Source organism: Myotis lucifugus, unplaced genomic scaffold (assembly GCF_000147115.1).
Source record: "Myotis lucifugus unplaced genomic scaffold, Myoluc2.0 scaffold_19, whole genome shotgun sequence".
Taxonomy (NCBI): domain Eukaryota; kingdom Metazoa; phylum Chordata; class Mammalia; order Chiroptera; family Vespertilionidae; genus Myotis; species Myotis lucifugus.
In genome coordinates this window covers 10,534,541-10,549,733 of record NW_005871067.1, presented here as the reverse complement: position 1 = coordinate 10,549,733, position 15,193 = coordinate 10,534,541, and the positions used below count along the sequence as shown (strand labels likewise).

At 41.5% G+C, this 15,193-nt stretch overlaps 2 protein-coding genes across 6 annotated transcripts in view; both read right to left on the bottom strand.

Annotated features, from left to right (window-relative positions):
• The window catches only part of TRPC4 (transient receptor potential cation channel subfamily C member 4), a 252,306-nt gene that overhangs the window by 73,195 nt on the left and 163,918 nt on the right, over positions 1 to 15,193 (bottom strand). The window lies entirely within an intron of this gene.
• LOC102418427 (putative 60S ribosomal protein L37a) lies at positions 1,735 to 2,846 on the bottom strand. The gene is made up of 2 exons (XM_006085593.2): positions 2,826 to 2,846; positions 1,735 to 2,128 (listed from the first exon to the last, which is right to left on the bottom strand). The coding sequence occupies exons 1-2, from the start codon at positions 2,844 to 2,846 to the stop codon at positions 1,793 to 1,795; spliced, it is 357 nt and encodes a 118-aa protein (XP_006085655.1). The 3' UTR covers positions 1,735 to 1,792.

The window sequence follows — 15,193 nt, the reverse complement described above, 5'->3', positions numbered from 1 at the left end:
TTTGAGTGAGTGAAGGAGTGAGAGTGTGTGGACATACACGGGTGTGTGGTTGTGTGTGGCATGGGGGAGGGGCAGTCCAATCATGGGGAGTCTTGGGGACAGGCGGTTTAGGCTCTCCTAGCCAAAGAGGTTCTGCTACACCCATAGGCACTTCCCAGATGTGACTCTGGTTCAGAGACCATGCCATTTTGAAGAGTTTACAAGGTCCTTGGGAGGAGGAGGTGAGGAGCAGAAGCAGCTAGGTGCCCAGCCTCTCTACCACCCACACTAGCCACAGCTGGGGCCAGAAACCATGGGCACCCCGCCCCCCGGACCTCATATACTTGTGTGCACCAAGGACACAACCCAGACTCTGCACACATCCCCTGCAGACAATGCCTGGTTTGTGCACCTATGTTAATAGCAGCGGCAGCAACAGCAAGACCCTGTTCGCACCTGCCATAGACAAAGCCCTGCCAACACCTAAGTGAAGAGAAGTGAGACCCCACGTGCCTGCAGCTGAGAGCTGTGGGACTCCACACTATCGCCACCTCCACAGCCCCTCCCAGGGCATAGCTCCAGCTTAGAGAGTGGGCCACCTTGAAGGCTTGACAAGGTCCTCCTTGGGAAGAGGCTGTGGGGAGCAGCTGTGGCTAGGTGGCCTGGGCCTGAACTTACGTGCACCCAAAGAGGTCACAACCCAAAACAATATGCCTGCAACAAACGAGAAACCTCTGTATGCCTGGCATGTATTCAACCTGCACCATGTGCCTGATAGGACCCAGCCTGGACATTGTGCCACCTCTGGGTGACCAACACTGACATGGAAGGGCTCTTGCCCTGCCTTATATTTACCAACTGCCACCACTACTGTGCTGCCACTGCCACCCTAGAGCTCAGCTGCTCAGCTCCACCACCAGGAATTGGGGGCAGGAACTACACTGAAAGCCAGGACGTTGATGTAGCCTCCCCTGACATGGACCTATTGAACTGAGGACATAAGGAGACTGAAGAGGCTGCAGATCTATAGGTGAGACAGGAGGACCTGGGACTGAGAAAAGAGGCCTGAGAGCACTGGTTGTGGAGACTTGGGAGTGGGTGCAGCAGTGGAAGCCTGGGGCTGAAGTCCCTGGATAGAGCAGTGCTAGCACCCTGTCATCCTGCAGCCTCGGAAGCTCCTCTGACCAGTGAGAAGGGTCACACAGTGGATCTCAGGGCCAGCATACACTGGAGGGGTCTGAAGGATACATTTAACATTGTATCTGGGGGGGGGCCTCTATTTCTTGGAAGAAGTCATGATGGTGAAGAGAAAGGGGGATAGACAGTAGGTCTAGGAAGGAGGTCATCCCTGCCCACCTGAAGTGCAGGGGAGGTACCCGCTTTCCCACCAGCAAAAAGTTGCTTCTGACCCAACCTGCAGTGACCTGAGGCAAGGGGGAACAGCCCGTGGCAGGAAATATGTGCCCCTGTAGGTGACAGAGAGGAGGTGCCAGCAAACCTGAAAGAGGTGAGGCACTAGAACAAGCATGTCAAACTCGTGGCCCGCAGGCCACATGCAGCCCACAACGAATATTTTTGTAGCCCAGCCAATATAATGGTTTGTAAGAAACATTTTAAAAAAATTTCCCAACTTAATTTTTACAATATCCTGTTATACATAATTATTATAATTATACATAATTATCTTTTCTTTTTTTTCCTTTTTTTTCTTTTTCTTTCTTTTTTTTGTTTTTTGGTTTTTTTTTGTTGTTGTTGTTGTTATATAAATTAACCCATTTATTATAGGCTCGCAATGTTTCAAACTGTGGAGCTTCTACTGGTCTTTCAATTCCTTCAGTCTTCTGATGGCTGACTTTACTGTGACGGCAGAAGTGGTGTTGTAGGTCCAGGCACCACCAGCGACGGTTTTCATGCAGGAACCACAGTGCCAGATCCCCACGGCTCGCCTCTTCATCTTGGTTTTGCCACAGAAGGAGCAGGTGTACTTGGCGTGATGGCTGATTTCAATTTTCTTCACCATTTTCCTGAGGGAGGCGCCATAACGGGTCCCGTATTTACCGACGATTCCGACCTTCTTGTCGCCGCGAACTAGGTCGGACGCCCTTGGAAGCAGCGCAGTGCGCACGCGCGATTTTAGGCAGACGAATTGCTGTGGTGCGTGTGAGGCCCAGCTAGGACCTGAACTCTATATCCTTTTTTTTTTTTTTACAAATGTAAAAACTTTATTGGTACACACATTTCTTAAATTTTAATACACAATCTGATCATTATACATAATGAGCTACAATGTTCGCCAATGACTGATTACTATAATTGAATTGCATTCATTTCCCTTACATGCCTTATGTGCGGGCGCACCATTTCTCTCCACTAATACTAGCAGCGAATATTTTAGCAGCCAATTGCCACATCATTAGTCTTGTACTGACTTGGTTGGTGTGCACAACAGGAAATATTTCACTTTTGGAAAACAAGAAAAATAGGTTTATTTGAGTCACGCTTATTAATTTGTGCAGTTATTCAATGTCTGGTAAGTTAATGTTCAAGAAAAATATTAATTTTTCTTAAAATATTCTATTATTTTATGTTAACAATTACTCATTTATTTCAGCCCTTTGTATTCAGCATGTCTCTATCAAAATAAACCTACATTTCTATGAAAATTGAAGCTTTTGTTTTTTTGCAGCCCACATAAACATAAACCTTGTTTATTTGGCCTGTGTTAGCATTTGAGTTTGACATACTTGCATTAAAAGAGAAAGGGCCCGCCCCCCCCTCCCTTAAAGGCTACCAGCACCTCCCTCAACATGAGTCTTCTCAAACCATCCTGGCCAAGAACAGGATACCCTCGCAGAGCCCAGTTCCATGGGGGAAGGGAGTCCAGCTCAGAACAGGGATAATCAAGGTGAGAGACTCAAGGCGGATCTAGTCTTTGGCCTAAGGAGTCCCTGCTCATGGGATTACCAGAGGCTTCAACCTCTTGGACCTCAATCAGGTTGCCCAGTGCCAGAAAGAACAGTGACTCACATTGACCTGCACCAGAGAAGCTTCCAGGGGGCCCAGGATAGATACACCAAGGGGCCAGCTACAACAACATCAGAGCAAAATCCAGTGAGCTCCACAAATAGTGGACCCAAAGGTTTTTTAGTGTAAGAGTGTGAGTGGTTTTGTTTATTGGGCTATGATATGTGTGATTGGATTTTTTTTGGGGGGGCAGGTTGGTTTGTTTCCCCCCAGCCCTTTTTTTCTTTCTTCTTTTTTCTTGCATATCTCTACTTCCTTTGTTCCCTTTGATTGTATTCTACTTTGTCTATTCTTATTGTAATTACTAATTTTTCTTTTGATTTTATCGTATTCCCCTTTCTTTTAGCTTTATTTTTTATCTCTATATCTTAAGTCCATTATCAATACATTTTAAATTCATTATTATTTCACTTATTTTCTGTTTCCTTTTCTTTTTTCCTCCTATACTATTTCTTTTAGCTTCCTCCTTGCTTCCATATAGCCATTTTTTTTATCTTCTTCTTTCTCCCTTTTTCTTTATATCTCCTCTAAGAATTTGGTTGCATGCCTTTTAGTATAGTATTATATTTTTCTTTGCTTGCTTTCTCTTCCCTTTCCTTCTTAGTCTTTCCTACTGTTGTTGCATTGAGTAGCTTGATTATTGTGGTGTTATTTTTGGTTTGGTCCTGTTGTGTCTTGTTCTATTCTGTCAGTGCCTGTATAACAACTTGCACACAATTGGGGTTGAACCTCACTGGCAGCAAGTCAGAGGGGAGATCCCTCTCACAAATGAGACATGAACAATAAAGTCCAAATTACAACAGGAGATACCAAATAAGGCACACAAGGGGCATTCCTAGAGCATCCAGCTCAGGTGAACAAAGAGACTGCACCACTGGACCCCTCAAGATTCTTTCTACATATGGCCATCCCACAAAGACTGGGAGGCAAAACAATTCTACCTAATACATAGAAGCAAATACAGAGAGACAGATACAATAGGGAGACAAAAAACAACCCGCAAATGAGAGAAAAGAAGGAATCTACAGAAAAAGAATGAAATGGAATGGGGCAAGCAACCTATGAGACAGGGTTCAAAGCAATGGTTATAAAGATGTTTAAAGAAATTACAACATTAAAAAGGAAATAGAGGCCATGAACAAGAACCAGAAAGAAATGAAGAATGATATACCTGATACCAATAACACCCTAGAACAAATTAAAAGTAGACTCGAAGAAGCAGAAGACCGAGTCAGAAATTTTGAAGACTACATAAAAATAAATACCCAATTAGAGCAGCAAATAGAAAAAAAGAATTAAAAAGCAGGAAGATAGCGTAAAGGAGCTCAGGGAAAACATGAAACATAACATCTAAATTATAGGAATGCCAGAAGGGGAAGAGAGTAACCTGTTTAAAGAAATAATTACAGAAAATTTCCCCAACCAAGTGAAGAAAAATGTCACACAAGTTCAGGAGGCACAGAAAGTTCCAATAAAGACAACCCCAAAAAGACCCACACCTAGACACATCATAATCAAAATGGCAAATGTTAAAAACAAAGAAATAATATTAAAGGTAGCAAGAAAGTGACAGAAAATTGCCTACAAAGAAGTTCACATTAGAATGTCAGATGAATTATCAATGGAAACACTTCAGGACAGAAGGGAGTGGTATGATGTATTCAAAATAATGAAAAGCAAGGGCCCACATCTAAGACTACTGTATCCAGCAAGGCAACATTTAAAATCAATCCTATATAATAAAGAGGTAATATGCAAATTAACCCTCACACCCTCACAAAATGGCTGCCTATGACCAGGCCAGCAGGGGGATTAGTGAGGGATGACCAAACAACTGAACAAGCAGGCTGCATGGGGCAACCAGGCCAGTAGGGGGGGCAGTTAGGGGCAACTAGGCTGGCACGCAGAGGCAGTGAGGGGCGATTAGGCCAGTGGGGGCAGGCAGTTAGGGGTGACCAGGCAGGCAGGCAGGTGAGCGATTAGGAGCCAGTGATCCAGGATTTTGAGAGGAATGTCCGACTGCCGGTTTAGGCCTGATCTTGGGGATCGGCAGTTGGGCATCCCCCAAGGGGTCTTGGATTGAAGAGGGTGCAGGCTGGGCTGAGGGCCCCAACCCTGTGCATAAATTTTGTGCACCTGGCCTCTAGTGTTGAAATAAAGTTTTCCAGACCAAAAAAACCCCAAAAAGGTTAAAGGAGTACATTACTACCAAACCAGCAATGCAAGAAATGTTAATGGGACTGCTTTAAGAAGAAGAAGAAAAGAATAGAAAGAAGATCATAGGCATAAAGAAAATAACAATGGCCATAAATACATACCTATCAATTATAGCCTTAAATGTCAATGGAATAAATGCTTCAGTCAAAAGACATAGGGTGACTGAATGGATAAGAAAACATGGCGCATATATATGCTGTCTACAAGAGACCCCCTTCTTAACAAAAGATACACACAGACTGAGAATGAAGGGATGAAAAAATATATTCCATGCAAATGGAAAGGAAAAAGAAGCTGGAGTAACAATACTCATATCAAACAAAATAGACTTCAAAACAAAGGCCATAACCAGAGACATAGAAGGCCACTACATAATACTAAAGGGAATTATTCAACAAAAAGAATAAGCCTTTTAAATATATATACACCCAATATAGGAGCACCCAAGTTCATAAAAAGATTCTTGATGGACTTTAAAGGTGAGATTAACAACATTACAGTCATATTAGAGGACTACAACACCCTACTGATACCACTGGATATATATCTTCCAGGAAAAAAAAATCAACAAGGAAACAGAGGCCTTAAATAACACACTAGATCAGATGGACCTAACTGATATTTATGGAACATTTCATCCCAAATGAACAGAATATACATCCTTTTAAAGTGCACATTGAACATTCTCAAAGATAGAACACATGTTCGGATACAAAACAAGCCTATACAAATTAAATATGATTGATATAATACCAAGCATCTTCTCAAATCACAATAGCATGAAGTTAGAAATCAACTACAATAAAAAAACACACAAAAAAACCTCAAAAGCACTCAAATACATGGAGGCTAAATAGGATGTTATTAAACAATGAAACAATGAATGGGTTACCAGTGAGATAGAGCAAGAAATAAAAACTTTCCAGAAACAAATGAAAATAAACACACAAGCATGCAAAAACTATGGCACATGGTGAAAGCAGCCCTGGGAGGGAATTTCATAGCACTATAAGCCTACCTCAAGAAACAAGAAAAAGCACTAATAAACTACCTAACCCTACAACTAAGTGAATTAGAAGGAGAGCCCAAGTAAGTAGAAGGAAGGAAATAAAGATCAGAGTGGAAATAAATGACACAGACAATTTAAAAAAAGAACAAAAAGTGCCCTAACCAGTTTGGCTCATTGGATAGAGCGTCAGCCTGCAGACTGAAAGGTCCCAGGTTCGATTCCAGTGAAGGGCATGTACCTTGGTTGTGGGCACATCCCCAGTAGGGGGTGTGCAGGAGGCAGTTGATTGATGTTTCTCTCTCATTGATGTTTCTAACTCTCTATCCCTCTCCCTTCCTCTCTGTGAAAAATCAATAAAATATATTTAAAAAAACAAAACAAAAGGAACAATGAATCCAAGAGCTGGCTCTTTGAAAAGATAAACAAGGTTGATGAACCTCTAGCCAGACTCATCAAGAAACAAAGAGAGAGGACCAAAATAAATAAAATAAATAAAATGAAAGTGAGAATATAGTAGTCACCACAGAAATACAAAGGATCTTAAGCAAATAGTATGAACATGTATATGCCAAAAAACAGTACAATCTGGGTGAAATGGACAAATTTCTAGAAATATACAATCTTCCAACACTCAATCAAGATGAATCAGAAAACCTGAATAGGCCAATAACAAGTGAGGAAATAAAAGCAGTAATCAAAAATATTCCAACAACAAAAGTCCTGGATCAGATGAATTTAGAGAATTTTACCAAACATTCAAAGAAGAATTAACATCTATCCTCATCAAACTGTCCAAAACAATTCAAGAGGAAGGAACACTTCCAGGTTCTTTTTATGAAGCCAGAATTATCCTAATTCCAAAATCAGATAAAGACAGTACAAAGAAAGAGAATTATAGGCCAATATCCCTGATGAACACAGATGCTAAATCCTCAACAAAATAACGAGCAAAATGGATCCAGCAATGTATTAAAAAGATAATACAACATGATCAAATGGAATTTATTCTGGGAATGCAAGGCTGGTAGAATATCTTCAAAGTAAACAAAGTGATACATCACATAAACAAATTGAAAAATAAAAGACACATGATTATATCAATAGATGCAGACAAAGCATTCAACAAAATCCAGCACCCTCCTTTTTTTTTTAATAAAACTCTCAAGAAAGTGGGAGTAGAGGAATCATACCTCAACATAAATAAAGGCCATATATGACAGACCTATAGCCAACGTAATACCTAATGGGTAAAAACGAAAAGTGTTTCCCTTAAGAAGAGGAATAAGATGTCCACTTTCACCACTCTTATTCAACACTAAAGGCCCGATGCATGAAATTCATGCAAGAGTAGGCCTTCTTTCCCCCAGCTGCCAGCACTGGCTTCCCTCTGGATAGTACTGGAAATCCTAATCACAATCAGACAAGATGAAGAGACAAAAACATCCAGATTAGAAAGGAAGAAGTAAAACTCTCATTATTTGCAGATGACATGATTTATAATTTTAAAAGGGTAATATGCTAATTAGACAAGACAACCTTCTGTACGAAGCTGGGGCTGCAAGGGAAGACCAGGTCCTGGGTGCCTGCTGGAAGCTGGAGGGAAGCCCAGGTCCCGGGTGCCAGTGGCCAGAGGGAAGCCCGGGTCCCGGGTGCCAGAGGGAAGCCAGTGATGGCAGCTGGGGGAAGGAAGGCCTACTCTTGCATGGATTTCGTGCATTGGGCTTCTAGTATTGTACATTAAAAAAAAACCCTAAAAACTTCACCAGGAAACTACTAGACTTAATAAATCTATTTGACAAGGTAGCAGGATACAAAATCAATATCCAGAAATTGATGAAATTTTTATACACCAATAATGAACTCTCTGAAAAAGAAATAAAAAATACAATCCCATTTACCATTGCAACAACAAAAAATAAGATACCTAAGAATAGAGTTACCAAGTACGTAAAAGACCTGTTCTTAGAGAACTACAGGGCATTGAAAAAAGAAATAGAGGAAGAGACAAAAAATGGTAGCCTATAGTATGTACATGGATTGGAAGAATTAACATAATTAAAATGTCTATACTACACAAAGCAACTTATACATGCAATGCAATCCCTATTAAAATACCAACATCATATTTCACAGATCTAGAACAAATACTCCAAAACTGTATATAAAGGCAACAAAAACCCTGAATAGCTGAAGCAAGTTTAAGAAGGAAGTAAAAGTTGGAGTGATCACAATACTGAATATCAAACTATACTACAAAGTCCTTATACCAAAAACAGCTTGGTACTGGCACAGGAACAGGCATACAGACCAATGGATCAGAGCAGACATCCTAGAAATTGACTGACACCATTATGATCAATTAATATCTGATAGAGGAAGCAAGAACTTACAATGGAGTAAAGATAGCCTCTTCAGCAAATGGTATTTGAAAACTGCACAGACACATGAAAAAAAAAATGAAACTAGACCACCAACTTATACCATACAGAAGAATAAACTTAAAATGGATAAAAGACTTAAATGTAAGTCATCCTATATAATAAAGAGGTAATATGCAAATTGACCATCATGCCCTTGCACAATATGGCTGCCCCCATGTGGTCACAAGATGGCCACCACAAGATAGCCGGCAAGGGAGAGCAGTTGTGGGCGATCGGGCCAGCAGGAGAGCAGTTAGGTGTCGATCAGGCTGGCAGGGGAGTGGTTAGGGGTGATCAGGCTGGCAGGCAGAAGCAGTTAGGGAAAATCAGGCAGGCAGGCAGGCAGGTGAGCAGTTAGGAGCCAGCGGTCCTGGATTGTGAGAGGGATGTCCCAAATTAGAGAGGGTGTAGGCTGGGTTGAGGGACACTCCCCCCCTCCCCCAGTGCATACATTTCATGCACTGGGCCTCTAGTGAAAACATAAAAATTTTAGAAGAAAACATAGGCAGTAAAATCTCAGACATCTCATTGTAGCAGAATTTTTGCTGATACATCTCCTAGGGCAAAGAAAATACAGGAGAAAATAAATAAATGGGACTACATCAAAATAAAAAGCTTCTGTACAGCAAAAGAAACCACCATCAAAATGAAAAGGAAATGCACTGTATGGGGGAATATATTTGCCAATGATACATCTGATAAAGGGTTAATATCTAAAATATATAAAGCACTCATACAACTAAACAAAAGAAGACAAACAACCCAATTAAAAAATGAGCAGAAGACCTGAATAGGCATTGCTCCAAAGAGGCCATACAAGTGGCGAAGAGACACATAAAAAATTACTCAAATTCACTACTCCTCAGAGAAATGCAAATTAAAACCACAATGAGATATCACCTCACACCTGTCAGAATGATTATCATAAATATATCAACAAACAACAACTACTGGCAAGGATGCAGGATAAAGGGAACACTGATTCTCTGCTGGTGGAAATTCAGATTGGTGCAGCCACTATGAAAAACAGTATGGAGTTTACTCTAAAAAATTTTTAAAAAGGAACTTCCATTTGATCCATTGATCCCACTTCTGAGATTTTATCCTAAAAATCCTGAAACACCAATCAGAAAAAATATATGCATCCGATTTTCATAGTAGCATTATTTACAACTAGAGGCCCAGTGCACGAAATTCATGTGACGGGGGGGGGGGGGGACCCTCAGCCTGGCCTGCATCCTCTCACAATTTGGGGGATGTCCAACTGCCTGCCTGCCTGATGGCCCCTAACCACTCGCCTGCCTGCCTCATTGCCCCTAACAGCTCACCTGTCTGCCTGATTGTCCCTAACCACTCTGCCTGCCTTCCTGATCACCCCTAACTGCTCACCTGCCTGCCTGATCATCCCTAACCACTCACCTTCCTGCCTGATTGCCCCTAACTGCCTTTGCCTTGGCCCCCGCTGCTGCGGCTTCATCTGGAAGGTCATTCGGCTGTCTGGTCTAATTAGCATATTATGATTTTATTATAGACAGCTAAGATTTGGAAAAAGCCCAATGCCCATCAGTAGATGAGTGGATAAAGAAGCTGTGAAACATTCACACAATGGAGTACTATGCAGCTGTAAAGAAGAGGAATCTCCTACCCTTTGAGACAGCATGGATAAACTTGGAGAATATTATGCTAAGTGAAATAAGCCAGTCTGGGAAAGACAAATATCATATGACCTCACTTATTTGTGGAATGCAATGAACAAAATGAATTAACCAATAAAATAAGACCTGTATCATGAAGTCATGGAACAGACTGATATACCTTGATGTGGGGTTGTGGGATGAGAAGAGATAAACTAAAGGACTTATATATTTATATGTGTAGCCTATGGGCATGTACAATAGGGTGTTAAAGACCTGGAGGGATGGGTAGGGGTTGGGATGAAGGGTGTAAAGGGGGGGAAAATGGGAGATATCTGTAATACTATCAATAATAAAACATATGTGTGTGTATATATATATATATATATATATATCTGGCTGCCCGCTGACCAGCCGACCTGCTAACCTGCTGACCGGCTGGTAGGTATGACATGCACTGACCACCAGGGGGCAGACGCTCAATGCAGGAGCTGCCAAGTGACAGCAACTTTGCAGAGTGCCCTCTCATGCTCTGGGACCCCTTGGGGGATGTTGAACTGCCGGTTTCGGCCCGATCCCTGCAGGCAGGCCCAAAGGACCCCATCTGCCAGAGGGACCCCACTCACTCTGCAGACACCCTTCAATCCCCAGTGCCCCCCCAGTTGCAACCAGCAGGGAAGGGACCACAGGAGGTTGGCTCCAGGGTGTGTCCAGCCCATCTTGCCCAGTACATCTGCCAATCATCTTCTAATTAATTTCCTGACATAGGGTACCTCAATGGATAAGAAAACATGCCCTATATATATGCTGTCTGCAAGAGACCCATTTCAGAACCAAAGACTTACACAGGAGAATAGCAAATGGATGGAAAAAATTTTTCCATGAAAATGGAAACAACAACAAAAAAGCAGCTGGTCCAATATTTATAACTGGCAAAACAGACTTCAAAGAAAAGGCCCTAAAAAAGACAAAGAAGGTCACTACATAATACTAAATGGATCAACCCAACAAGCGGATATAATCCTGGTAAACATATATGCACCCAATATAGGAGCACCTAAATATATTTTTAAAAAACTCCTTTGAAAGACTTAAAGGGATAGATAGCAATACATAGTAAGGGACTTCAACACCTCACTGATTCACTGGATAGATCTTCCAGACAAAAAAATCAATAAGAAAACAGTGATCCTAAATGGCCCACTAAATCAGATGGATTTAATTTACATTTATAGAACATTTCACCCCAAAGCTGCAGAATTTACATTCTTCTCAAGTGCACATGGAACATACTCAAAGATAAACCACATATTAGGACACAAAATGAGTCTCTACAAGTTCAAGAATATTGAAGTCATGTCAGCCATCTTATCATATTACAATGACATGAAACTGGAAATTAATAATACAAACACACAAAAAGTTTCAAAAACACAGAGGCTAAAGACCATGTTATTAAACAATGAATGACTTAACAATAAGATCAAGAAAGCAATTACAAACTTACTGGAGCCCAGCTCAGTGGTTGAGCATCGACCAATGAAGCAGGAGGTCATGGGTTGATTCCCAGTCAGGGCACATGCCCAGGTTGTGGGCTCAATCCCCAGTAGGGGCCGGGCAGGAGGCAGCCGATCAATGATTCTCTCTCATCATTGATGCTTCTATCTCTCCCTCCCTCTCCCTTCCTCTCTGAAGTCAGTAAAAAATATATTTAAAAAACTTATTGGAAATAAATAAAAATGAACACACAACAAACCAAAATCTACAGGACATAGTGAAAGCAGTCCTGAAAATGAAGTTCATAGCACTACAGGCCTACCTCAAGAAACAAGAACAATTTATAATAAATTATCTAACACTCCAACTGAAAGAATTAGAAAGTGAACAGGAAAAATACTGAGTAGGTAGAAGGAAGGAAATAATCTCAGAGTTGGTTCTTTAAAAAGATAAAGAAGATTAATGAACCACTAGCAAGACTAATCAAGAAACAAAGAGAGAGGAGCCAAATAAAATCAGAAACAAAAGTGGTAAAGTAACAACTGACCCCAAAGAAACACAAAGGATTGTAATAAAATATCACAAACAACTATGTGCTAACAAATTGGACAACCTAGGCAAAATGGATAAATTCCTAGAAACATATAATCTTCCAAAACTGAATCAGGAAGAATCAGAAAATCTGAATAGACCAATAACAACTAATTAAATTAAAGCTGTAATAAAAAATAAATAAAACTCACTGTAAACCAAAATCCTGGACTAAACAGCTTCACATGGGTATTTTAATGAACATTCAAAGAAGAACCAGCACCTATCCTCATCAACCTATTCCAAAATATCCAAGAGGAAGGAACAATTCCAAGCTCTTTTTATGAGAGCAGCATTATCCTAATTTCACAACCAGATAAAGACACTACAAGGAAAGAAAATTACAGGCCAATATCCCTTATAATTATAGATGCCCAAATCCTCAAAAATATTAGCAAATTGGATCCAGCAATATATTAAAAATATATATGATGACCAAGTGGAATTTATCTCAGGGATGCAAGGCTGGTACAGTATTCTCAAATCAATAAATGTGATACATCACACAAACAAAATGAAAGATAAAAATCACATGATCATATCAATAGATTCACAAAAAGGATTCGACCAAATCTAGCACCCATTTTTGATAAAAACTCTCAGGAAAGTGGGAATAGCGAGATCATACCTCAACACAATAAATGCTATATATGACGAGCCTACAGCCAACATCATACTTAATGGGCAAAAACTGAAAGTGTTTCCCTTAAGAACAGGAACAAGACAGGCATGTCTGCTATCACCACTCTTATTCAACACAGTACTCAAAGTCCTAGCGACAGTGATAAGACAAGAAGAAAAAGGCATCCAATAGGAAAGAAGGTGGTGTAACTATCATTTTTCACAGATGACATGATATTGTATATAGAAACCCTGAAGACTCCACCAAAAAACTACTAGATTTAATAAATGAAGTTGGCAATGTAGCAGGATACAAAATTAACATCCAGAAATCAATGGCATTTTTATACACCAACTAGAGACTCGATGCACGAAATTAGTGCAAGGGGCTTGGTCCTCGCAGCTGCAGTGGCTTGTCTCGGCCCAAGGCAACCACAGCAGCTGCTTCGACCCTCACAGCCTCGGCTTTGTCCAGAAAGTCATCCAGAAGGATGTCTGGTCTAATTAGCATGTTACACTTTTATTATTATAGATAATGAACTCTAAAATGAAACTAAAACACACACACACACACACATTCCCATTTTATGTTGCAAAAACAACAACAACAAGATATTTAGAATAAACTTAACCAAGGAGGTAAGAGACCAGTACTTGGAAAACTATAGGATATTGAAAAAAAATAGAGGAAGATGTAAACAATGGATTGGAAGAATTAATATCATTAAAATGTACATATTGCCCAAAGCAATCTATATATTCAACACAATCCCTAATAAAATACTAGCATTGTAGGGACAATGAAGATGGTGGCATAGATAAATACCTATACTCCCTGCCTCCCACAACCGCATCAAAATTACAACTAAAATACAGAACAACCATCATCCAGAACCACTGGAAAGCTGGCTAAATGGAAGTCTTACAACTAGAGAAGTAAAGAAGAAAGCACACTGAGACTGGTAGGGGGGTGGAGGCACAGAATGGATGGTCCAACACCCACATGTGCTGCTTTTTTTAATGGGGAGGGAAATCATCTCTGTGGAGGCCACCTGGAGGAGCAAGAGGTCCAAACCCCACACCAGACCCCCTATCCCAGAGCTGGGAAAAGAAGTCCCTAAGAGCAGTGAGAACTATGGGCTGTAAAAACCAATGCAGATTGGGGCTCAGTGACACAGAGGCTGCTGGAGACCCAGCTGTTCCTCTTAAAAAGCTGGCAGCACAAACTGAATTTACAGGGTACTGCTTCCTCTGAACTCCAGCACCAGGGTGAGGCTCTGGGAGACACAGACACATATGAGGAGGAACTGGCTTATCTGTCATTGGGGCATAAACTCTGGAGAGGCTTTCTTCCAGATGGAGGTGCTCATAGGGACCATTGTTCTTATGCTGGGACATCCCTGGTAGGTCACAGGGCTAACTGGCAGCCATTTATGTTTTCTCCACCCTGGTGATTCCCTTAGACCCCACCTCATCCAATTTACAACCCCACCCAAGCTGTGTGCAGAAGCTTTTGCATATGAATGGCCTCTCCTTGCTCAGGCTAAAAATCTCTCAAGCTGCTGCTGGGTCAAGGAGTCTCAAACCTATCAATAAAAGGCCCAAGACCCAGTACCAGCACCAGCCTGCCTTGCTTCATAGCTGGTCTGCATCTGGGCACTTCCAAACCCAATACAAAGAGGAGGAATCTGAAGTTCCTGCTGGGTGTCCCTAGACAGTGGCTGACTTTTCACCTCCCTGGAAACCCAAGAGCCAGTGTACCCAGAGGTCAGTGTCAGACTATGCCAGATTATAGCTCTACACACCCATAAGAAACACACTCAAGGGGCAGACTCAGTTAGCACCAAAGCCCCACTGAAACAAGTCCTGCTTCATAGAGGTATGTCCTCCACAGCTGCTCTCTCATGTAGTCGCAGCAGGTCCTCACAGCCAATTGGCTTGGAGGTCAATTCCTCCCAGGGACACCAACAGAAATCAAGTGTCAACTACAAAAAGACTTTGCTCACAGCTCACAAAGGGGTGCACCTAGCATGCTCAGCTCAGGTGACTGGGGAGGCGCCTGAGAAGAGGTCAGGGAGGGAATCAGGCCAGGAAGACATGACCAGGACTCCTGCATTGGGAAATTCTTAAGCTTCCAAACCTCAGTAGCCATTTCTCCAAAGAAGAGCTAGCCCCTCCCAGTAGTCTCAAGGCAGGTGATA